General features: G+C 42.8%; 1 protein-coding gene and 1 pseudogene across 2 annotated transcripts in view; both read left to right on the forward strand.

The window, feature by feature from the left end:
- The first annotated feature begins 2088 nt into the window (after positions 1-2088).
- dnajc6 (DnaJ (Hsp40) homolog, subfamily C, member 6) overlaps positions 2089-26268 on the forward strand; it is a 104700-nt gene continuing 80520 nt past the window's right edge. For both annotated transcript variants that reach the window (XM_078219367.1, XM_078219368.1), the window contains exon 1: positions 2089-2554. In XM_078219367.1, coding sequence (XP_078075493.1) covers positions 2341-2554 — 214 coding nt within the window. In that variant the 5' untranslated portion in view covers positions 2089-2340. The remainder of the gene's footprint in view (positions 2555-26268) is intronic.
- Positions 14023-14420, forward strand: LOC144497601 (small ribosomal subunit protein uS8 pseudogene; annotated as a pseudogene).

Here is a 26268-nt window from a genome sequence, read left to right on the forward strand (position 1 = left end):
TGTACCTACTCCCCAGCACCCTAAACCTGTGACCTCTTGTGGTAACCATTTCAGCCCTGGGTAAAACAAATTGTGCCTTGTAGATGGTAGAAAAGCTATGTGAGTGAGATGAATTATTTGTTGTAACATTTCTGCCTTTGACAATCTCTTGTAGCTGCCATATTTATATAGCTGGTCCTGTAAAGTTTCTGGTCAGTGCTGAGTGTTGGGATGTTGATATTCAGTGGTAACCCTGTTGAATGTAAAGGGTAGGTGGTTAGGTGCTTTTTTGTTGGTAATAGTCATTACCTGGTACTTGTGGCACAAATATCACTTGCCACTTAGCAGCCAAGACTGAATGTTGTCCAGGCCTTGCTGCATGTGGGCATAGACTGCTTTAGCATTTGATGATTTGCAAATGGACAGAGCATTGAAGTCTTCAGCTAACAAATCAATTTCTGACCTTTTTGATGAAGCAGCTGATGATAGTTGAGCCGTGAACACTCCCCTGACAAACTCCTGCAGTGATTTCCTAGAGGTGAGGTGATTGTCCTCTAATGACTATTTTCCTTTGTGGTGGGTACGACTCCAGCCATTGGAGACTTTAGAGTAACCTATTGCTCATATGAGCAGAAAATGTTTGCATTCAAAATGTTCAGATGGTCCACAAGTCTATTTCCAGTGTTGGAAGCAAAACTTGGAAAGTGCAATCTTTGATTATGATTGACCTTCGTGGCTGTGATCTGTGATGAGAAATATTTGCAACATGCTGAACTTGACTCCTCACCAAAAGTAATGATAATCTGACATTCATCAGCATCATTAGGAAAGGAGATTAAGGAGGCACAATCTTTATCCAAATGTCGTTGCAAACTTTATCTTTTCCTTTTGTTGAATTGTGCTTGCCAACTCGTGTTGTTATAATAAAGGCATGCAGTCAGTTTAGTGGGGGTCTTTCCAGGTACAAAGACAGTGGGGAAAGAGCTTTCTCTTTATGTATGAGAATGGATTTCTGATTTTGCTGCAAGTAACAAACGATAGGAATTTTTGCTGTTGTATTGATACATATTTCCTTGAGGGATGCAACTGTTTTCTGAACAAAACCAGACAAGCACAGCAGGGGAATCAACATTTAAAAGTCAAATAAATATTAACATTTCTTCTGGTAAAACTCTCCAGAAGACCTGTACCTGGGAAAGTACACCTAAAATATTAACAAACCTTTCTCTTGTAGATGTTACTCGATCAGCTGTCAATTTCGGTGTATATTTTTATCTTGTGTCTCCAGTAGTTGTGATTTTTCTATCTGATGTTCATTTCAGCTAAAGAAGGCGTGGTGGGGAGGTGTGTGTGTGGGGGGAGGGTGACGCGATAAAATGGGCCACATTCGTTTTTTCTCGTGCTTCAGCTGTGTGTGGAACAATTCTCACACATCCAGTTTAAAAACTGATGGGTGAGGAATGAAGTTTGCCTGTTTCTTATCATTTAGTCTTATTTACCCCCCCCCCCCTAAGTGTATCAGTAAGCTGGCTTGCTAATATATTTATGGTTTTCACCGCTAAATGATTGTCTTTTCGAGGAAAAGAATGGTAAAATAAGTGAGAGCTACTCTTACAAGGAATGAAGAAAATGGAAGTCACTTTTTTTTAAAGGAGAAATGCAATATGCTTGACTTTAATACATTGCAGATTATGAAGGGTAGAACACCTCTCTCCTCACTACTATCCAGCAGCGACTGCAGTAAAGGCGTGTGTAGGGATACTGATAAGATGAGGTTCCAATGTCTTTTTGAATAGCCTCCTCCTTCAAGAACAGTGAATCGCGTGAGACGCCAGAGGCCTGGGCGTCACTGGAATAATTCCCCAGGGACAGCGCTAGATAAGACCATCACTATCACCATTAATGGGGAAAAACGAGGCTGGTCAAAATCGAGCTTGTTTTTAATTTTAAATCGGGTGCAATATTTCTCAAGTAATGATAAGTGAATTCTTGCATCAGCAATAGCATTTTGAAAGGCAGACAGGATTGCAGGCAGGCTGCAGGCAGCTCTAGGCTGGAGGTGACACCGCCTCCACTGAGCTCTCCGGCGAGGAAGCCAGGCGGAAGCTCAGATAAGGAGCCGCTAAAGCAGCGAGAGCAAAACTGGCGGCGAGCTTTGCAAGTGGAGAATTGGGAACGGCAGGCTGTTTGCCCTTATTAATTTCCGCCCTCCTCTGGCTTTTGACAAGGGAACAAAAGCCTTATTCCTTATTTTTTCCTTTTATTTTTCTTTGAAGAAGTCAGTTCAGCGCACAAGGTCATGCCTGGCTCTGCCCCCCTTTGTCTATAAATGAGCTGTTTGCTGACCCCTCCTGGTGCCCCATGAGCCTTCTTGGAAACTATCGCAAGAAGACCAATTATGACGGTTACGAATCTTTGCATTTGGTGGATAGCAGGACAGGGGATTTGGACAGCAAGGTGCGAGCAGGTGAAGCAGTCCAGACGGTGAGCCCAGCCCCAGTGCTAGCAGCAGCCTCGACAGCAGCGAGTGGCCCAGTACCGCAGCCAACCCTCTGCAGCACCATGGACAGCTCAGGTAAGCTATTGTCACCACTTGTGGCCATGTGCCCTTTTTTTAACGCATGCATATCCTTTAATTTATTTTAAACCCCTTATTCTTGCAAATATTGATACAAATAATCTGCTTCTCATGTATTGAATTCAACCAGCCGTGTCTTTTTTAGCGTCTATACAATGTCGTATGACATTCGTTTTTGTAATGCAAATGTTGCCTTGTGTTTATTTAGAGTAGCATAGTTGTAATTAGAAAACGCTTTTAAACATACATTTCTATAGATTCTGTTATATTCATGCATTGCTTTAGTTACTATTTTATTACCTAAGTATGTGACTTATGTGCTTTCTTCCCCTCATTCATATTCTTGACAGCAATTTAATCCACACATCCTGACAGAAAATGTTTGGGGGAGGGGCAGTGTATTGACAAATTCTGTACATTTCACAGCATGGCATCCTTCTGTTACAGTTTCTAATCGTCTTTAGGTTTATACTTTCCCGCCTGTTCTCTTTTGTTTCTCACGTAGCATTCTGGTTCACTTGCATCCGTGGAGTTGATTTTTTTTTAATGGGCGGTGAAATCTTGTATTAATGAATTTGACTTTGTAAATTCATGAGTCACAATGCCAAGGGGTTTGAGCAGCAGAATCTACACATAGGATTGTTCCAAATGATCTCTGCTTTGTCTTAGTTGAAAACATGGTCTGGTCCAGTTTGTGAAATAAAATATGCATAAAACTGTTAAGAGCTTGTGATGATATTGTCAACTGACGGTGCTTGATATTTTTTTCTCTTTTGTATTGCTGTCACTAAAGGTAACTGTGTCTCTACCAGAACTGTTCAGAAGGCCTGCCAACAGTGCACAACAATGATTGAGAGAAACAGCAAATGCTGGAGAAACTCAGCGGGTCTGACAGCATCTGTAGAGAGAGAATAGAGCCAACATTTCAAGTCAAAGATGGGCTCTATCCTCTCTCCACAGATGCTGTCAGACCTGCTGAGTTTCTCCAGCATTTGCTGTTTCTGTTACAGATTCCAGCATCCACAGTATTTTGCCTTTATCTTAATTGGGTGGCACAGTGGTTAGCATTGCTGCGTCACAGCGCCAGGGACCCGGGTTCAATTCCCGACTGGGGTCGCTCTATGGAGTTTGCACATTCTCCCCGTGTCTGCGTGGGTTTCCTCCGGGTGCTCCGGTTTCCTCCCACAGACCAAAGATGTGTGGGTTAGGTTGATTGGCCATGCTAAATTGCCCCTTGGTGTCAGGGGGACTAGCTCGGGTAAATGCATGGGGTTATGGGGATAGGGCCTGGATGGGATTGTGGTTGGTGCAGACTTGATGGCCTGAGTGGCCTCCCTCTGCACTGTAGGGATTCTTTGATTCTATGATTGAGAGAATGCTATTTTTGCTTATTTGAATCTTGAACAGTCTCAAATTTAATAAGTAATTGATCTGGGGTGTAGTGCATTTTATCTTCTGTAGTGTATGATTTTCCTGGCTTAAATGTTCCAGTATGATTTTGTTTGAATCCAAAACAGTAATTGCTGATTGATTTCATTCTTGTGCATCTGGAAAAACTCATTTTGTATTCCATTTTGTTATATCTTTGAAAGTTTCCTCTTTCTTCTCTAATTCCTAAACTCCAACAATGCTCTGTTACATGTTACATTCCCCATAGGTGGCCTTCCCACCATCCCCCAATCTGCACTCTATTTTATATGGGGTGGATGAGGCCCAGGGCCGACCCTCACCCCAATTGAGGTCTGATATAATCTTGGTAGGGACCCAAAACTTTAAAAAATATATGAACTCCCAGTTATTTACCCAAATAATTTTGCACAATTTCATGTTTTAAACAAAACATATTTACTGTCTTAAGATTTAAACAAAGCAAGCACTACTATGACTCTCTTTCCGTAAGCACTTGTACTTTAAATCTGAATATCTCATCAACACACTATGATCTGGCTATGTGACTCTCCAACTCTCCTTCAATACTTCATGATTGTAGGTTCCCTAGCTCAAGCATGGTTCTTGTTGCTTTTTTGCATGGTGATTGCATGGTGACTTCAAATCAGAAATTGGTTTCTAATAGCCCACTGCTACTGATCCTCTTTCTGCTTTTGCCTCAAAATTGCTACCAGGTTGACTACAACTCCAACTGTCTGTTTCTGTGAGAAATCACACAGATAAAATCCAACCAAAAAAAAACTTCCCAGTGGTCTATTTGCATGGCAATATGGCATACCTGGAATGCCCCAGATAGAAATTTAAACTAATTATCCCCAACTGCCGAACTGTCACTTTGTTCTGGGAAAGCAAATGAATAATTTAAATCTCTTATTGAGATAGCTGTCAGATCCCATCTCCACCCTGAAACTTAAATAGATCACCCATTGTTTTATGTTTCCCCACTTCTAACCCTGATCTTATTAAATAAATATAGGCCACCCTTTGAATTGCAATTAGCTTAGGTCTGTTTGCCAGCTTCTCAATTTATCTTGCATTCAAAAATTTCAATATCCAGCTTAAAAGTTATATTCCTAAAACATATAAATCATGAAACTACATATTAGCAAACCATTAAGTGGTCAATTATCGGCTACTTAAGGTCCGCTTTGCATCCGGCCTCAATTTTGATGCTGGCGAAAGGTGTTCACAGGAGGAGGAAGCCTTACATGTTGCCCTACTTGGGTCTCGGGTGGGATTGAGGGGGAGAAGAGAATGAGGACAATGGTATGGAATTCAGGGAGAGAGACTGAGGTTCTTGAGCAAATTGCCATAGGGAAAGACAAAGTATTAGAGGTGTTGGCAGCCTTAAAAGTGGACAAATCTCCAGGTCCAGATGAATTGTGCCCCAGGCTGCTGTGGGAGACAAGGGAGATGATTGCAGGGGCCCTTGTTCTTTGGCCACGGGACAACTGGAGAACAGCTAATGTGGTTCCACCAAATAAGAAGGGATGTCAAGATAAACCAGAGAACTACAGACCAGTGAGTCTCAAGTCAGTTGTAGGAAAACTATCAGAGAAACTTCTGAAGGAGAGCATCTATCTCACTTAGAGAGGCAAAGCTTTATCCGGGATAGTTAGCATGGCTTCGTCAGAGGGAGGTCATGCTTAACAAATTTGATTGAATTTTTTGGGGAGGTGACCGTGTGTGTAGGCGAGGGTAGTGTAGTCGATGTAGTTTATATGGATTTCAGCAAAGCCTTTGTCAAGGTCCCACATGGGAGACTTGTAATGAAGGGAAATTTGCAAGGGATACAGAGTAATTTGATAAAGTTGATTCAAAATTGGCTCAGTTGTAGGAGACGGGAAGATGACAGAAGGCTGCTTTATTGACTGAAAGCCAGTGTCCAGTGGCGTACTACAGGGATCTGTGTTTGGGCCCCCTATTAGCCATTTACATAAATGACATTGAATATGTGGGGGTAGGATTAGTAAATTTGGGGATGACACAAAGATTGACCAGGTGGTTAAGTGAGGCCGAGTGTCTTGGGCTACAAGAAGATAAAGATGGAATGGTCAAATGGGCAGATAAATGGCAGATGGAATTTAACCCTGAAAAGTGTGAAGTGATGCATTTTGGAAGGAATAATTTGACAAGAAAGTACTCGATGAATGGTAGGACACTAGGAAGTTCTGTGGAACAAAGGGACCTTGGCGTGTTTGTCCACAGATCTCAGAAAGCGGAAGGGCATTTGATTTGATTTATTATTGTCACATATGTTAGTATACAGTGAAAAGTATTGTTTCTTGTGCGCTATACAGGCAAAGCATACCGTTCATAGAGAAGGAAATGAGAGAGTGCAAAATGTAGTGTTACAATTATAGCTAAGGTGTAGAGAAAGATCAACTTAATGTGAGGTAGGTCCATTCAAAAGTCTGACAGCAGCAGGGAAGAAGCTGTTCTTGAGTCAGTGCGTATCTTTTTCCCGACGTAAATCAAGGCTTTCGACCATTTCTACTTCGTCACTGTTGATATAGACAGGAGCATGTTCCCGACTATGCTTCCTGAAGTGCATTCCTGAAGACATGTTAGTAGGGTGGTGAGAAAGGCATATTGGACACTCGCCTTTATCAAGTGAGGCATAGATTACAAAAACAGGCAAATCATGTTGGAGTTATATAGAACTTTGGTGAGGCCACAGCTAGAGTACTGTGTGCAGTTCTGGTCACCACATTATCGGAAGGATGCTATTGTGCTGGAGGGGGTGCAGAGGAGATTCACCAGGATGCTACCTGGGATGGAACATTTAAGTTATGAGAGGCTGGGTAGGCTTGGGTTGTTTTCGTTGGAGGAGAGAAGACTGGGGAGTGACCTGATCGAGGTGTACAAGATCATGAGAGACATGGACAGAGTGGATAAGGAGCAGCTGTTCCTCTTTGTTGAAGGGTCAGTCATGAGCGGACATAGGTTCAAGGTGAGAGGCAGGAGGTTTAGGGGGATGTGAGGAAAAACTTTTTTACCCAGAGGGTGGTGACGGTCTGGAATGCGCTGCCTGGGAGAGTGGTAGAGGCGGGTTGCCTCACATCCCTTAAAGTATCTGGATGAGCACTTGGCACGTCATAACATTTAGGGCTATGGGCCAAGTGCTGGCTGATGGGATTAGGGGGAAGTTGAGGTGTTTCTAATGCGTCGGTGCGGACCCGATGGACTGAAGGACCTCTTCTGCGCTGTATGATTCTATGATTTTTTGAAGTACCTCCCTTAAGGTTCCCCTTTCCGCATCTTCACCCTTTTCCATGTTCTCTGCATTAAGACTACCTCCCCTCCCTGCTGTGAGAACCCCCCACACTTACTTGGTCCTTAGAAACTGGGGACTGTTTGTGGCTCTAGTCCTGGATGGTGTTGCCCCTGGCATTGCTGGGATTACAGAGCTACCAACACAACCAGCCACCTGAGTGTGCAGTGGAATTCCTATCCCTAGCCTGTTAACACTCCATGGAATATTAAATGGTTGTAGGGCTTCTGTGATCGGTGGCAAGGTGGGAAACCCTGCTGTCTGAAAGTTTTTGTCCCCAGTCTCGATAGCACCGAACCACTGCTCTTTTTATCTGATTTCTTCTTCTGTTTTCAACCTTCTTTGTTGGCCCTAGCCCTACATTTCTGAATTGAAAAACAATCCAAGCTCTGCGAAGTAGTGAACTGTAATGTTCTCATAAGTAAGGTTTTGCTAACTGTTCAACATTCATTTATAATGAGTTATGAAATTTTAAATAAAAGGATCATTACAAGTGGGAATCCTGCTCCCCAAGGATGTCACAAAGCATTTTTACAGCCAATGAAGTACTTTTAAACTGCAGCCACTCTTGGAATGGAATTCAAAGGCATCACACCTGAAAGCCATGCTACTTAATCAGGACTGTCCAGTCAGGTTGTTTCCCTCTTGTCCATTGGAAGGAAAATCCTGACAATTCTCCTGAATCCTCTACTTCCTCCCAGCAACATAGTGTGGCTTTAGATCTTCCAGAGAAACTTTTGATGTGGTCTTTTTTGCCAGACAAATCCAAGCAAAATTCAAGGACAACACCAGAACTCTAAGTTGCATTCATTGATCTGAGCAAAATATTTGACTTGGAAAATCATTGAGGGTCTGTGGACTGTGCCCCAGAGATTTGGATTTCCAAGAAACTTCCTCACAATCCTTCAACTATTTCATGATGATATGACAACAATTGTGTTGAGTCGGAAATCTGCAACCATCCCTTTCAGAAGTCCAAAGATGTGCAGGTTGGGTGAATTGGCCATGCTAAACTGCTCCTCAATGTCAGGGGGACTAGCTAGGGTAAATGCATGGGGTTGTGGGGGTAGGGCCTGGGTGGGATTGTAGTCAGTGCAAACTCTATGGGCTGAATGGCTGCCTTCTGCACTGTAGGATTCTGTGAATCCGGACTGGTGCTCAGCAAGGCTGTTTAATGGCTCCTATGCTTATTACAATCTGCCTGTCAGTCATTATTCATCTCATTAAAGATACTGTCCTCTGGTGTGAGTATTAAAAACCACATAGATGGAAAACTCGTAAACCTCTGCACAAAAACTAACCACCATAGACATGCAGCACTCCACAAACTAGATAATGCACGAGGAGAGATTGAATAAACTGGGATTGTTCTTCCTGGAAAGACAGAGGATGAGGGGCGACCCGATAGAAGTTTATAAAATTATGAGGGGCATAGATGAGGTGAATAGTTGGAAGCTTCTTCCCAGGTCAGAAATGACAATCACAAGGGACACAGGTTCAAGGTAAGGGAGGAAAGGTTCAGCAGAGATGTACAGGGAAGTTTTTTTTACACAGTGATGGGGGTCTGGAATGCACTGCCAAGTGGGATGGTTGAGGCAGATACATTAGCGACATTTGAGACTTAACTGGATAGGCACATGAACAGGAGGGGTATAGAGGATACAGGCAGTTGTCTAGGTAGGTGCAGGCTTGGTGGGCCGAAGGGCCTGTTCCTGTGCTGTACTGTTCTTTGACTGCAGTGTTGTTGCCCACTCTACACCAGATTTGCAAGTCACACTCATTCTCTTCAATTCTGCATGCAAGAGACTGAATTTGTCTTTGTATGTTATCAAAACAAAACTCAATATATCAACCCAGACCAGGTCAGTCAAAAAATAGACCCCCCCATTTTTGTGGAAGTAGACACTCTGGAACATGTTGAGCACTCCTCACACCTTGGCAGCTACCTTTCTCAAAGGGCCACCATTGACAAGGAGATCCAACACTGGATCAGCTGTGCCAGCTCCGCCTTCTACAAGCTCTGGCAGCAAGTGTCTGAAAACAAAGACCTATTGTACAGAGACACTATCACCACACTCCTCCTTTATTGAAATGGGAGCTAGATGGTACATTAGAGAGAAATAGTTGAGAAATTCCACAAAGAGTGCCTCTGCCACATCCACCTGATTTTAATGGGAGGACTGTCAAACACGTACTGATGTCCTCCTTGGAACCAGCTCCGGATCCATTCGGGCAAAGCTCTTTCAAAATCAAACACAATGGACTGGACACTGTGTCCAGATGGCTGAGAAGTATCTCCTCCACCAGATACTGTTTCTTTTTCAATTCTCGAATGGCCAGCATTCCAGGGAAGATAAAGAAAATGCTACAAAGACATCTGAAAGCATGGCAGCATTGATATTAGTGACCAGGAGCAGTTCGTGTGGTGTTCGGCTTTCAAATCTCATTTAGAGCTTCTTAAACCTGATGACCAGTGATTGGTATTTTTGCAAAGTTTAAGTTCACAAGCTGCTTAATAATCAAGCCAATTGCGAAATTTACAAAGAGTGAGCAATTTTGAAGATGCAATTAGTTTGGGTCTTTCTTTTGTTATCCTACATCAGTGAAGGAGAGGACCACAGACACTAAGACAGACCACAATGACGAAAAACACAGCATAAAAAGAACAAATGGCTGAAGAAACAGTGAAAGTAAGAGAAAATAAACTTTAGAAAAGACTGACTTCATTTATAATTTTCCTGCAAGGTTGACAGGCCTCTATTTTATACTGGAATGATTGTTTAATGGTCCTTTTCAAATTAATTTTCTTTCAAATATGCTCTGCACCTTTTTGTTCCCTTTTTGCTATCACTGTAGAATATTTAAAATGGGTAATGTTTACAATAATTGATAACAGTTTCTTGGACAATTGTATTGTCATTTGCTTGTTTCAGTTGAAATTTGCAATGAATTTTTAACTCCTGGGTTCAGTGTCAGTAATGGGGGCAAGTTTCAAAGTGTCTTCACTCTGTCAATACTCCACAATAACGCAGAGCCTCCGAGAACTAAGATTCCAGGTTTGATCTATATCGGTGCTCAGTTGGGTGATCTCAGATGAATGACTGTTGTGGTGCTGCAACTGGGCTCCTCATCCTTTGTCCAAGAAGAGAAAGGAACAGCCATAATTCTCCAAACTGTGTGCTTTTTAGTGACACTGCAGATGTCTGGTGAAGCAAGTTGAGTTTTGGTGTAAGGGAATTCTGGTCGAATGCCAGAGAGCTTCTTGACATCTGAGGAATTCTATCCTTTGCATGATTCAGCATATTCAGAAGGGAAGGAAATAAAGTAACAGCTGTTGCAAGTAGTGCTTTCCATATTTATGCCAGTTTGGGCAACGGTATCTATTCTGTGGCATATCTGCTTTCTTTGTGCTTCCTAAAAAAAATTCCAATATTCCATTGCTTTATTTTAAGCCCCCATTTCAGACATTTTGGCTATTTTATAGGATGAGTAGCATTGAATTACAGAACTGTTTCTTAATGGTAACTAAAATATGATGAGCTGGACAGCTACATGGTGAAGTGAACTCGTGTTCGCTAGATTCTGTGCATTGATGTATTTCGTGCTCCGCTTTGCAGGCTTTGCCAACTTCAATTATTCCTTTGAGGATTGTTTTACTGATGTCTAGTTTGCATCATGAAAATACTTGAATCTCTAGTCTAAATAATATGCCTGTTAGTCCAGGTATACAACGGTTATCAAAACAAAATCAATTCACATAAAATGTGAATTATTTGCTTGTCGAACTATTATTGTGATAAGTGACATTATCCCATACGCTGAATTACCTTTAAAAAGAACAAAATTAGTCGCTCAATTCATCAACTTGTTTCAAAGCACGGCATTGTGCCTTACTTCCAAATGATCTACGGTTTCAATCTTATTTTGTACTTAATTAGCTGTTAGCTGGGGTGCTGGCTAGAAAGGCAAAATAATTGCACCTGACCTCCTTGTTCAATGGACTTAAAGGGTAGAAATCCACCACCACTCTATGATTGCTAGTTAGTGATTCTAATCAGTAAGTAGATGTGTAAATAACAGGATTGAGCTTGGATGTGGTAGGTATGTGTGTGTGTGTGTGCACGTGCATCATGGACACAGTCCAGTTTATGTACCAATGTTTTAGGGCTGAGCCACTAAGCATTTTTGCTTCATGTCCGGAGCCACTGCCATCAGCATGAAAGGGAAGATAAAGTATTTGCCCATTATGATCTTTTCTTGACCTCCGGATAACCCAAAGAACTTTGCTACTGTTCACTGTTGTAATGTAGGTAAATGTAGCAGCCAGTGTGCATACAGCAAAATCCCAGAAACCAAAATTGAATGCATGACCAGATAATCCATTTTGATGATGATGGTTATAAATCTTGGCCAGGACACTGGCCAAACTCACTTGCTCTTCTTTGAAATAGATGCAATAAAGTCTGCTGGAGGATGTCACATAGATTTCAGAGGGTTGTGGGGCTAGAGAGAAGGTTGTCAGAAAACCTTGATAAGACGGCAACTTTTTTTGACCAAGACTTTACTGTAACTCACTGACTCCAAGAACAAAATCCAAATGTGGTTTGTTTCCTGCAATTCATGACTAACCATTCAAGCAAGTCACAGAAATGTTGGTCCAAGACATTGGGTTGTTTCGTTTGGGATGTTGCTGTTTGTAAAATTGAATGTCAGAACCATGGGCATTTAAAAAAGAAACTTTTTCTAAAGTTTTCCTGGCTGTGTGTTTGTTCAGCGTAGAAGTCAAACTGTAGTCTGGCTTTGTGTGTCATTTGGAAGATTGATCAATCCAGACTTTGAAATATTAACTTCACTCAGTGAATCATGGAAAGACCTTTTTTAATTTATAAATGTACGTATTTGATGTAACTTCTCGACTCGATTTACCAGGTCAGGGGGAGACTCAGCTCAATGGATGCTGGCTTCAATCACTGCTGTGTGTGTGCCTTATTTGCTGATCTCAATTACGGCAGTGGAGGACCTTGGGGAGGGGCTTAAATGTAAAGACAAGTCCACGTTTCCACTCCTGATCCTAACTCTGGGAGGGAGAGCAACAGAGAATGTGTGGACGTCACCCATTCTGGCTTGACTCGCTCTCATTATCGTAACCTCTCTGTCAAATAGATCACCAACTTTGCTGTTTGCTATTGAGGCCTTATTGCTCATCCCAATCTTAGCAAGAGGGCAATAGTACTGCTGTATTTTAGTGCATGGTATAAGATTTACTGCCTATGGTACAAAGATTTACTGTCTACATTACAACCATTCAATCAAGCTTTCCAATAGTCCCTGTGAGTAATGGGAAAGAGCTTTGTGGATGAAGCTGGGACCAACATGCACTGTAGCAGAGGACTGCTGTTGAGTTGAAACTAACAGCAGATCCTTTACAGCCTGAGGCACCCGAGGCTTTTGATTGTGGATTAGTAGTACTCAGGTAGAGGGAACTCAACCCACATAACAATAACTTGCATTTCTATAGCTTCTTGAATATGATAAAACATCCTAGTGCGCTCTATAAGAATGGACTGAATAAAATTTGTCACTGATTCATGTGGAGATATTCGGACAGGTGACTAATAGCTTTCTTTAAAACTTTATTTTTAACTTTTACTCCATAGGGGCAGCATGGTGGCACAATGGTTAGTACTGCTGATGATGCACAGCGCCAGGGACCTGGGTTCAATTCCGGCCTTGGGTGACGGTGTGAAGTTTGCATGTTCTCCCGTTGTCTGCATGGGTTTCCTCTGGGTGCTCCGGTTTCCTCCCACAATCCAAAGATGTGCAGGTTAGGTAGATTAGCCATGGTAAAATGGGCAGGGTTGAAAGGATGGGGTTGCAGTAGGCCTGGGTAAGAGTTGGTGCTAACCTGATGGGCCAAATGGCCTCCTTCTAGACTGTAGGGATTCTATGCTACATCTACCTGAGGCATACAGAGTAATACAGGCATGAGGATCAATTGGAGAATCTGATAGGGAGCCATGTACTCGTGTATCTGAAATCTCTTCCAAATTATATTGGTTTTCATTAGAAATTCCTGTCCACCCCCAGCACAATCCACATCTTCAGTCATGTTTAATCAATATAACTAAGGTTATTGGTCCAAATAAACTTTATTTTCTATTTCCTTCTAAACTGCAAATAGAGTATTCTATATCTCGGGTGTTTTTCTCATCTCTTGGTTTCAACAGTACAAAAACTAGTTTCTTTTCGCAATTAATTTATTCCCAGAATCTCGAAGCTTTTCTCATTTTGCTTTATAACTATTATCTACAGGCTTCTAAAACTGAAAACAATTTACGCTTTACATCAGCTGGCTACTACATCCAGATTTGTCTTGTCCCTTTTCAGTACACTTCAGTCTTGATTTCGGTCTGCACCATGAGCCTTCACTGTTAACTTATTTTCTTCAATTTAAAAGGAGCCAAATTCCCTTGTTCTCTTTCCCTTGCTGTCGTTTTAAATTTCTCTCTTTTGCACTCTGTCATTGTCCACCATTCTCTTGATGCCAACAAAGAAACAAGAACCAGCATCAACTGACTTGACTTCAAGAGAATAGTTCAGCAGTGGATAATCATTTACTTGGATAGGAGCAGTGGGTGATTGTCCCAGGTGTTGAAATGAGATGAGGATCTTTCACCAGAATGATCTGGTCTGTGCATTGAATAGTTCATTATTCTGGAAGTCAAACTGACAAAGCGGAATCATGGTGCACATGAATGTTTTCACCGATACCCAGACAAGTACCGACAATGCAGAGAAATGTGGAAAATGGCAGGTTCTCACCCAACCATGCTCCAAAGTGACTGAGAGATTCCTGACTAATGATGAAGCATGGCTTCATTGGAGAGTTTGAGATCATTGATAACCACAGGGGTGGGGAAAAATAGTTGTTGATCTCACAGACAGACTGAACAAGTGTGATGTCATTAGCCCCAGATTTGATGTTCAAGTAAAGGAGCCAGAATGGTGGCAAAATGGTCTACTACCTCCCCGCCAGCTTGGGTACCTCGTTCTAACGGCCTCAGCAGCATCATGGACCATGAAGAGGCCAATTGAAAACATACGGGAGTAAAAATCCTGGGAAGTTTTTCTAAAGCGTGAAGCCAGTCTATAATAAAACATTAAAACAAAAAAACCCAACTCTCTAAAGAATGAAGAGTTTAACGTTAAAATGTCCCAGCTGTTCATCAATCATTTTGGAATGGAAAATCTAGGTTAGATTTTCAGGATATATTTTCCTCCCTTTTTTCTAATTTGTAATCAAATAACCAGCATATAATGGTGACCTCCTTATTGTAATTCCTTAAGCTGAATGATAATGCTGTTAACATGAAATTTGATGCACATATTTCTGAATGGGTGTATCGGGTGAAAACTGATCCCATAGTATTCTGTTTACAAAATGCTCAATTGAGTTTTGTACTCCTGTTAATCACAGGTTTGTGAGTTAGATTTCCAAGTCCTCTTGAGTCAATTTAAAAAAATATATAATCACGATTAACAATTTTGAGCTTCACATGTATCCCTCTTGGCTGAGCATAAAGAATCATTCCCATAAGCAAACCCCTTCTCCATACAAGCCTGAGTATAAAACTGAATACAGCTTGGTTCAGGGATTGAGCAGAACATACCATCAGACTATGAAACATGTTTATTAAAAAACACAAGCAGTAACAAAACAACACAGCAGATTGCAGTCATATATAGAAGGTAGTTACAGCTCTTCGATAGAGAAATAACAATATTGGCGGCAAGGTGACGGTGGTTAACACTGCTGCCTCACAGTGCCAGGGACCTGGGTTCAATTCCGGCCTCGGGTGACTCTGTGTGGAGTTTGCACGTTCTCCCCCGTCTGCTTGGGTTTTCTCCCACACTTCAAACGGGTTAGGTTGATTGGCCACGATAAATCGTCCATTAGTGTCAGGGGGATTAGCAGGGTAAATACATGGGATAGGGCCTGGATGGGATTGCTGTTGGTGCAGGGTCAATGGACTGAATGGCGGCCTCCTCCACTGTAGGGATTCTATGAATATAATCTTTCACAACTGATATGTAAGGTATTGCAACAACCATGGGGTTGCCAATCCCTATTAAAATGATCTCTAAACAGCTGATGAGAGGCACTTTGCATCACATTTCACCTTTGACAGGAACAGAGGAAACTTAATTTGTTTCTTTTAAAAGTCAGATCAAGTTGCCAATCATGGAGATGACACAGATACTGTCTGCAGTCACATGCCCTAATTCCTTAAGTATCAATTGACTCCAATTAACTTGGGTGTTGAAGTATCTTTATCACCTTGTTGCAAGCCTCATTTGACTTAATTGGGTGCTTGCAAAACAGAAGTGCTCCTTGTGTGATAATCCAAATGCCTCCTCCAATAACAAAACCGACATGGCTTCCCCCTCCTCTTCTATCTCTGGGAATAGTGTGCTGACATTGTGAAATGTGGAGCTGTCAAACTGCATAAGCAGTCCTGCCTTCAGTCAGAGTAAGACTACATCACAGACAAATTGGTCTATCTCACCAGGGTGATGTATTTAAACTTCTCAGAGACTTGATTCTTTTGGAAGGATGGTTGATAGTGTAAACTGAAGATGAAAAAGATGATTGCGAGATGTGACTTGGCTATGGGGGAATTAGACATTTTTGGTAGAAAACTTGTTTTCTGAGGTAACCTTTCATGTGAATTTTTAGAAATAGGTTAAAGTTGACTTTAATAGATTGATCCCAACTTTGCACCATATCCTTCAATCCCTTCTCTTCAGAAAAACCGCTTTCTCTGATAATTTTGTCTAAAAGTTGCATTCCTTATTTTAAGGAAAACTTTGCTGCAGTCTGAATTTGTTTCTTGACGGAACGGTTGAGGACTCTGGATCTGTACTCGTTGGAGTTTAGAAGGCTGATGGGGGATCTTATTGAAGCTTACAGGATACTGCGAAGCCTAGATATAGTGGACATGAAGAGGATAGATCCACCAGTAGGAAAAACTAGAACCAGAGGGCACAACCTCAGGCTAAAGGAACGATCCTTTGAAACAGAGCTGAGGAGGAATTTCTTCAGCCAGAGAGTGGTGAATCTGTGGAACTCTGCCGCAGAAGGCTGTGGAGGCCAGGTCCTTGAGTGTCTTTAAGACAGAGATAGATAGGTTCTTGATTAAGAAGGAGATCAGGGGTTATGGGGAAAAGGCAGGAGAATGGGGATGAGAAAAATATCTGCCATGATTGAATGGCGAAGTGGACTCAATGGACCGAGTGGCCTAATTCTGCTCCTATGTCTTATGGTCTTGACATTTGACTGAAAAATGTTCGCACTCTTTGTACAACATGCAACCTTTTTTGTCATTTATTGGACATGATAAAATAATTACATTCAGCACTACTTAAATGCAGTCAGTTCATATATCTGGAAAACCATACATAGAATCATAGAATGATATTGCATAGATGGAGGCTATCTAATCCATTGGGCCTGTGCCAGCTTTTTGGTAGCGCAGTCAATTAATCTCATTTCCTGCTCTTTTCCCATAGTTGTGTAAGATTTTTTCCCATCAAATATTTTCAAATTCTCTGTTGAATGTTGCTATTATATTCCATATCACAACAACTTGCTTGCATCATCTGTTTTTTTTTCCCTGAAGCACCTCCAGTCCTGTTCCCTTGGTACTAACCTTTCTGCCATTGAAAGCTGTTTCTCCTTACTTACTCTTCCAGTACTGTCATGATTTTGAAGAACAGCTTAATCATTTTCTTCCCATTCCACTGTCCTCTCCAGCCTTGTAGATTTCCTGAACATTGGTACTGAGCTGGCATGGCACTATCAAATTTCCTCTTAACCTCTCGGCTCTTAGGAGGACAACCCCAGTTTCACCAGACTCTCCACATAATTGTGATACTTTATCCCTGAGACCATTCTGAAAAAATCCTTCTATACTCTCTCCAAGGCTTTGACAGCTTTTTGTAAAGTGTGATGCCTAGAATTGACCACCATACTCCAACTGAGACCTAACCAATATTTTATAAAGCAAAACATCCTTGCTTTTCTACTCTATTTCAGTGGTTCTCAAACTTTTTCATCTGCAGACTATTGAGGCAGGGAAACGGACCCTGTGGACCATCTCCCAGTCCTGCCCCACTGTTTTTGCTGGCACCACAAAAAAATACCAGAATCATTGGGAAGCATGATAAGCCAACATTGGGAAGCAAGGTTTTGGTAAGGTACTAATGAAGGAATGTCTGGTTCCAAGTTGAAGAACTTTGGTCTCGTGTCAGGCTTCATGTTCAACCAGTTCCTCCCCTGCTTTTAGGTCACCTAGTGCTGAAAATCTGATCTTGCAATTGTATGTTGTAATAGTAACATAACTCTTCCTTTTAAAAACTACATTGTTGTTTGATGTGCTCATGACTGTACATGGGAGATGATCTGGTTGTGTGGTGCAACGTGAGTGGTAGAGATGAATCTTCTGGCTTGTCTTCTCCTATGGCCTCAGCACTGGCAGGCATTTGTATGTTTTGTGATTTGAGGCCTACCTGGAAGATGCTCACGCACATCACCGGCCTGCAAACCACATTTGTGACAACCGCTGCTCTATTCCTGTACTAATAATGATGTGGAGATGCTGGCGTTGGACTGGGGTAAGCACAGTAAGAAGTCTCTCAACACCAGGTTAAAGTCCAACAGGTTTATTTGGCAGCACAAGCTTTCTGAGCCTCGAGCTCCTTCTTCAGGTGAGTGAGGACTTGTGTTCACAAACAGGGCATATAAAGACACAAACTCAATTTACAAGATAATGGTTGGAATACGAGTCTTTACAGGTAATCCAGTCTTAAAGTTACAGACAATGTGTTTGGAGAGAGGGTTAAGCACAGGTTAAAGAGATGTGTATTGTCTCCAGACAGGATAGTTAGTGAGATTTTGCAAGCCCAGGCAAGTGGTGGGGGTTACAGATAGTGTGACATGAACCCAAGATCCCGGTTGAGGCCATTCTCATGTGTGCGGAACTTGGCTATCAGTTTCTGCTCAGCGATTCTGCGTTGTCGTGTGTCGTGAAGGCCGCCTTGGAGAACGCTTACCCGAAGATCAGAGGCCGAATGCCCGTGACCGCTTAAGTGTTCCCCAACAGGAAGAGAACTCTTCTGCCTGGTGATTGTCGAGCGGTGTTCATTCATTTGTTGTCGTAGCGTCTGCATGGTTTCCCCAATGTACCATGCCTCGGGGCATCCTTTCCTGCAGCGTATCAGGTAGACAACATTGGCCGAGTTGCAAGAGTAGGTACCATGTACCTGGTGGATGGTGTTCTCACGTGAGATGATGGCATCCGTGTCGATGATCCGGCACGTCTTGCAGAGGTTGCTGTGGCAGGGTTGTGCGGTGTCGTGGTCACTGTTCTCCTGAAGGCTGGGTAGTTTGCTGCGGACAATGGTCTGTTTGAGGTTGTGCGGTTGTTTGAAGGCAAGAAATGGGGGTGTGGGGATGGCCTTGGCGAGATATTCGTCTTCATCGATGACATGTTGTTGAAGGCTCCGAAGAAGATGTCGTAGCTTCTCCGCTCTGGGGAAGTATTGGACGACGAAGGGTACTCTGTCCGCCGTGTCCCATGTTTGTCTTCTGAGGAGGTCGGTGCGGTTTTTCACTGTGGCACGTTGGAACTGTCGATCGATGAGTCAAGCGCCATATCCTGTTATGAGGGCATCTTTCAGCGTCTGGAGGTGTCTGTTGTGATCCTCCTCGCCTGAGCAGATCCTGTGTATACGGAGGGCTTGTCCGTAGGGGATGGCTTCTTTAACGTGTTTAGAGTGGAAGCTGGAGAAGTGGAGCATCGTGAGGTTATCCGTGGGCTTGCGGTACAGTGAAGTGCTGAGGTGACCGTCCTTGATGGAGATGCGTGTGTCCAAGAATGCAACTGATTCCAGAGAGTAGTCCATGGTGAGTCTGATGGTGGGATGGAACTTGATGTCATCATATAGTTGTTTCAGTGATTGTTCGCCATGAATCCAAAGGAAGAAAATGTCATCGATGTATCTAGTGTATAGCATCGGTTGAAGGTCCTGTGCAGTGAAGAGGTCTTGTTCGAACCTGTGCATAAAGATGTTGGCATATTGAGATGCGAATTTGGTCCCCATGGCTGTTCCGTGTGTCTGGATTAAGAACTGGTTGTTGAAGGTGAAGACGTTGTGGTCCAGGATGAAGTGGATGAGTTGTAGAATTACATCTGGACATTGGCAGTTGTCGGCGCTGAGTACTGAGGCAGTTGCAGCAATGCCGTCGTCGTGGGGGATGCTGGTGTAGAGTTCTGAGACGCCCATTATGACGAGGAGTGCTCCTGGTTCAACTGCTCCATGGGTGCTGGGTTTCTGAAGGAAGTCCGTAGTGTCATGACAGAAGCTGGGGGTTCTTTGTACAATGGGTTTCAGGCTGCCCTGTACGTAGCCGGAGAGGTTCTCACACAGGGTCCCATTGCCTGATACGATGGGACGGCCGGGTGTGTTGACCTTGTGTATCTTCAGGAGGCAGTAGAGATCTCCAACATGGGAAACTACCCAGCCTTCAGGAGAACAGTGACCACGACATCTCACAACCCTGCCACAGCAACCTCTGCAAGACGTGCCGGATCATCAACACGGATGCCATCATCTCACGTAAGAACACCATCCACCAGGTACACGGTACATACTCTTGCAACTTGGCCAATGTTGTCTACCTGATACGCTTCAGGAAAGGATGTCCTGAGGCATGGTACATTGGGGAGACCATGCAGACGCTACGACAACGAATGAATGAACACCGCTCAACAATCGCCAGGCAGGAGTGTTCCCTTCCGGTTGGGGAACACTTCAGCAGTCACGGGCATTCAGTCTCTGATCTTCGGGTAAGGCGTTCTCCAAGACGGCCTTCACGACGCACGACAACGCAGAATCGCTGAGCAGAAACTGATAGCCAAGTTCCGCACACAAGGACGGCCTCGAGCCGGAACTTGGGTTCATGTCACACTATCTGTAACCCCCACCACTTGCCTGGGTTTGCACAACCTCACTAACTGTCCCGTCTGGAGACAATACTCATCTCTTTGACCTGTGCTAATGCTCCCTCCACTCACATTGTCTGTACCTTTTAAGACTTGATTACCTGTAAAGACTCATATTCCAACCATTATCTTGTAAATTGAGTTTGTGTCTATATATGCCCTGTTTGTGAACACAAGTCCTCACTCACCTGAAGAAGGAGCTTGAGGCTCAGAAAGCTTGTGCTGCCAAATAAACCTGTTGGACTTTAACCTGGTGTGAGACTTCTTACTGTAGTAATAAAGCCAGAGATTATATATGCTTGTTTCAACTTTTCCAGCCAGTTTGAAAGATATGTATACATACATTCCCAGTTCTCTCTTGTGCACCTCTTTTAAAGTTAGTTCATTTAGTTCATTATGCCTCTACTCATTTTTGCTACCAAAGTTCATCACTTCACCCTTGTGTTAAATTTTATCTTTCACACATCTTCTCTGCCCAAGACCGCGATAAACCTCAAAGGGTTGTGAATGTAGCCCAATCCATCACGCAAACCAGCCTCCCATCTATTGACTGTGTCTACCCTTCCCGCTGCCTCTCAAAAGCAGCCAGAATAATTCAGGATCCCACGGACATACTCTCTTCCACCTTCTTCCGTCTGGAAAAAGATACAAAAGTCTGAGGTCACGTACCAACCAACTCGAAAACAGCTTCTTCCCTGCTGCAATCAGACTTTTGAATGGACCTACCTCACACTAAGTTGATCTTTCTCTACACCCTAGCTATGACTGTAAGACTATATTCTGCACTCTCGTTTCCTTCTCTATGAATGGTATGCTTTGTATAGCACGCAAGAAACAATACTTTTCACTGAACACTAATACATGTGAAAATAATAAATAAAATAAAATCAAAATTTTCCCTTTCCACCAGTCTATGTCCTCCTGAAATCTGCTATTACCCACAACATCAGAAACTCAGTTACGGCCATCTGAGGAGGGGTAAAATGACTTCCCTGTCAAATTTGACTAACTTTTTTTTGTGAATTTGGGGAGGAAGTCCTTTGCCAATGCAGCAGGATTCCCACTATTAGACTTTAAGATTGTAGAGAATCAGACAGGTTTTCTTCTCTCAGTTTATTGAAACTATTCCCTGAATTTGAAAAAAGCTTGGGAAATAGCAACCACCATTCACACGTCATACCCATTGCCTGGGCTCACGTGCACTGGGATTGGAAGAATAAAAGGATAGCTGAAGGATTTTTACATTTCCTTGAAGATGATGCAACAAAGGGGAGGTAAGGTTAGCTGTCTTTTGGCAGGTTTTAATGCGGTAATTTTATATCGCGACCGTTTTGTTCAATTGTCCTGGGTGTAGTTGTATGGACCATATTTCCACATTTCATTCCTGTAATATCTTGGTTTGCAGTAGATTTTTCTTCTCAAGATGGTTACTTTGCAAATTTGGGCACAATACTTTTGAGAGAGAGAAAACCATCTTTTGCAGCCTGTTTTCTGTACAGCATTCTGATTTCTGATCTCTCATACTTGTAACACCACAAACTTTGAAATTATACCAGTATACCAACGTCCTTAATACTGATGCTCTTTTTCTTTTAAAATTAACCTCTGGGAGATGCTGTATATTTCCTTCCATACAGCTGTTACTGCTGCTCTCCTCTTTCTGTCCCTAAATTTTGGATCCATGCAGCCATGGATCCATGCATACTGTCATGTTAATCTCATGGACTCAATTTTCTAACAATTCTATTAAGTGGTACTTTTGCAAACACCTTTTCTGAAAGTCCATCAGCATCAAACACACTGCCCTCTTTAGCCCTCTCCATGATTTCACCAAAGAGCTCAATTAAGTTATTCAAACACAATTTACCATTAACAAATTCATCCTGACTAAAGTATTAACTGGTTCTTTTCCAAATGTCACTTCTAGGATTATTGTCTTTAAATTTGATTTATGGAATTAGTAAGCTAATATATTTAAAACGTGAGGCAGAGTTGTTGTATCGTAGGATACAAATGTGCAAACAAATGAATTAGGAGCAGGAGTAGGCCATTTGGCCCCTTGAACCAGCTCCATTCAATAAGATCATGGCTGATTTTATTGTGGCCTCAACTCCACATTTTGCCTACCTCTAATCAACCTTTGACTCCCTTGTAAATCAACAATCTTATCTATTCCTGCCTTAAAAATGCTAATTAACCTTACCTCCACCACTCTCCACGCAAGAGAGTTCCAAAGATTTGCGACCCTCCAAGAAAAATGTTTCTTCTCATCCTTGTCTTAAATAGGGGACCGTTTATTTTTAAACTGTCTTTCCTACTTTTAGTCGTCCCAAAAGTAGAAACATGCTTTCAGATTCCACCCTGTCAAGTCCCCTCAAGATCTTGTGTTTCAATAAAATCACCCCTCATTCTTCTAAACTCCAATGGCCCAATCTGTCCAACCTTTCCTTGTAAGGTAATCCCCCTCCCCAGGTATCAGGTGAGTGAACCTTCTCTGAACTGCTTACGCATTTATATTCTTTCTTAAATAAAGTGACCAAACTCTACTCTCAATGTGATCTTACCAATTCCGTGTATATCTGTACAAAACATTTCTACTTTTTGTATTCTATTCTCCATGCAATAAATGACAACATTCCATTTGCCTTCCTGATCAGTTGTTGTATTCATATGCTAACTTTTCCTGATTCATGTATCAGGACACCTAGGTCCCTCCATTCTGCAATTGCTCTCTATTTAAATAACATGCTGCTTTTATGCCCTTCCTGCCAATACGGACAAGTTCACATTTTCTCACATTATACTCTATCTACCAAATTTGTATGCAGTCACTTAACTTATTCCTGTGCAGGCTCCTTATGTCTTCATCACAGCTTACTTTCGCACCGATCATTGTGTCATCAGAAAATTTAACAGCCATATGTTTGGTTCCTTCATCTAAGTCATTGATATCAATTGTAAATAGTTGAGGCCACTGCACTGATTTCTGTGGTGCTCCACATGTCACATCTTGCCAGTCTGAAAAAGACACATTTATCCCTACTCTCTGTTTCGTGTGAGCTAACTAATCCTGTTTCCATGTTAAAATATTACCCCCTACACCATGAGCTCTTATTTTGCATAGTAATCTTTGACCATAGAATCCTACATTGCAGAAGAAGGCCATTCGGCCCATCGAGTCTGCACTGACCACGATCCCACCCAGGCCCTATCCCCATAACCCCATGCATTTACCCTAGCTAGTCCCCCTGACACTAAGGGGCAATTTAGCATGGCCAATCCACCTAGCCTGCACATCTTTGGACTGTGGTGGGAAACCGGAGCACCCGGAGGAAACCCACGTATACACGGGGAAAATGTGCGAAGTCCACACAGTGACCCAAGCCAGGAATTGAACCCAGGTTCCTGGCGCTGAGAGGCAGCAGTGCTAACCACTGTGCACCGTGCCGCCCTCCATCCTTTCCGCACTTCCTGTACTCCCTAAATATCATGTACCCTTGAATATTCAAGTCCCAGTCATTCTGCAGCTACATCTCTATAATGGCGATCAGATCAAACACATTTATTTCTATTTGCGCTGTCAATTCATCTGTTTTGTTATGAATGCAATGTGCATTCAGATACAGAGCCTTTGGTCTTTTGTGACCTCTAGCCCTAACTGTTGGTGTACTCTTAAGTTTGTACACTCTCTGTTTTTTACTGCCATGCTCTGATTATCATTTTCCTTATTTCTACCTTGCTCTTTTGTCTTGTCTTCTCTATTTAATCACATTTTCCCAAACTTGATCTGTCGGTCCCATTATTTAATTTAAAGTCCCCTCTACTGCTGTAGTTATACGAAAAAGCAGAGCGCTGGTCCCAGCATGGTTAAGGTGAAGGTTGTCCCACTTTCCCCAGTACGGGTGACCGTGCTCCATGAATTTAAACCCTTTTCTCTTGCACCAAATTCCAAGACCCACATTTAACGCTCTAATCTGATTTGCTTGTGGCTTGGGTAGTAATCTTGAGGTTTGGCTTTTTAATTTAGTTCCTAACTGTTCTTAGTCCCTTGGCAGAACATCTTTCTTGGGTACCGATGACATAGGTAGGACCATGTGGATCCCGACCATTGGATCCCCACTCCAGGTTTCTCTTCAGTCCTCTGCAGATGTCCCAAGCCATGGCACCAGACAGGCAACAGAGCAGACTGAACTCTTGCTCTCGGCTGCAGAGAACTGTGTCCATGATCTGATTACCACTATGTTTCTATTAACTCCCCCCTACTTGAACGGCTTCCTGTATCATGGTGCCATGGTCAGTTTTCTCAACCGCCCCTTCGTCCACCACTTTCATCCATACAGGCTGCAGGAACCTCAGACCTGTTGGACAATTGCAATGGCTTGAAGAGTGTACATATTACAGAGAAGGAGGTGCTGGAAGTCTTAAAGCGCATCAAGGTAGATAAATCTGCGGGACCTGATGAGGTATATCCCAGGACGTTGTGGGAGGCTAGGGAGGAAATTGCAGGTACCCTAGCTGAGATATTTGAATCATCGATAGTCACGGGTGAGGTGCCTGAAGATTGGAGAGTGGCAAATGTTGTGCCTTTGTTTAAAAAGGGCTGCAGGGAAAAGCCTGGGAACTACAGACCAGTGAGCCATGGTAGGTTGTTGCATAAAGCTAAATCTCACGGGATCCAGGGTGAGGTATCTAAATGGATACAAAATTGGCTTCTTGACAGAAGCCAGAGGGTGGTTGTAGAGAGTTGTTTTTCAAACTGGAGGCCTGTGACCAGCGGTGTGCCTCCGGGATCAGTGTTGGACCCACTGTTATTTGTCACTTATATGAATGATTTGGATGAGAATATAGGGGGCATGGTTAGTACGTTTGCAGATGACACCAAGATTGGTGGCATAGTGGACAGTGAAGAGAGGTATCTCCAATTGCAACGGGATCTTGATCAATTGGGCCAGTGGGCTGACGATTGGCAGATGGAGTTTAATTTAGACAAATGCGAGATGATGCATTTTGGTAGATTGAACCAGGGCAGGACTTACTCAGTTAATGGTAGGGCGTTGGTGAGAGTTACAGAACAAAGGGATCTAGGGGTACATGTTCATAGCTCCTTGAAAGTGGGATCACAGGTGGACAGAGTGGTGAAGAAGGCATTCGGCATACTTGGTTTCATCGGTCAGAACATTGAATACAGGAGTTGGGACGTCTTCTGAAAGTTGTACAAGACATTAGTAAGGCCACACTTGGAATACTGTGTGCAATTCTGGTCACATTATAGAAAGGATACTATTAAACTAGAAAGATTGCAGAAAAGATTTACTAGGATGCTACTGGGACTTGATGGATTGAGTTGTAAGGAGGGGCTGAATAGACTGGGACTTTTTTCTCTGGAGCGTAGAAGGCTGAGGGGTGATCGAGGTCTATAAAATAATGACATAGACAAGGTAGATAGTCAATATATTTTCCCAAAGGTAGGGGAGTCTAAAACTGGAGGGCATAGGTTTAAAGTGAGATGGGAGAGATACACAAGTGTCCAGAGGGGCAATTTTTTCACACAGAGAGTGGTGAGTGTCTGGAACAAGCTGCCAGAGGTAGTAGTAGAGGCGGGTACAATTTTATCTTTTAAAAAGCATTTAGATAGTTACATGGATACGATGGGTATAGAGGGATATGGGTTAAATGCGGGCAATTGGGATTAGCTTAGGGTTTTTTAAAAAAAGGCCGGCATGGACAAGTTGGGCCGAAGGGCCTGTTTCCATGCTGTAAACCTCTGTGACTGAGGATCCCCCACTTCTATCTTCCCCCATACCTGCCTCATTTGGAGTCTCACCCGACCACTGACCACAAATTCTAAAGTGTTGTGGCTGCCTCCTGGTAACTGTCCCTCTCCCTGATGCATTGCAGTGTCTACAGTTCAGCTTCCAGCTCAA

The sequence above is a fragment of the Mustelus asterias genome, chromosome 8 (genome assembly GCF_964213995.1).
Source record: "Mustelus asterias chromosome 8, sMusAst1.hap1.1, whole genome shotgun sequence".
NCBI lineage: Eukaryota > Metazoa > Chordata > Chondrichthyes > Carcharhiniformes > Triakidae > Mustelus > Mustelus asterias.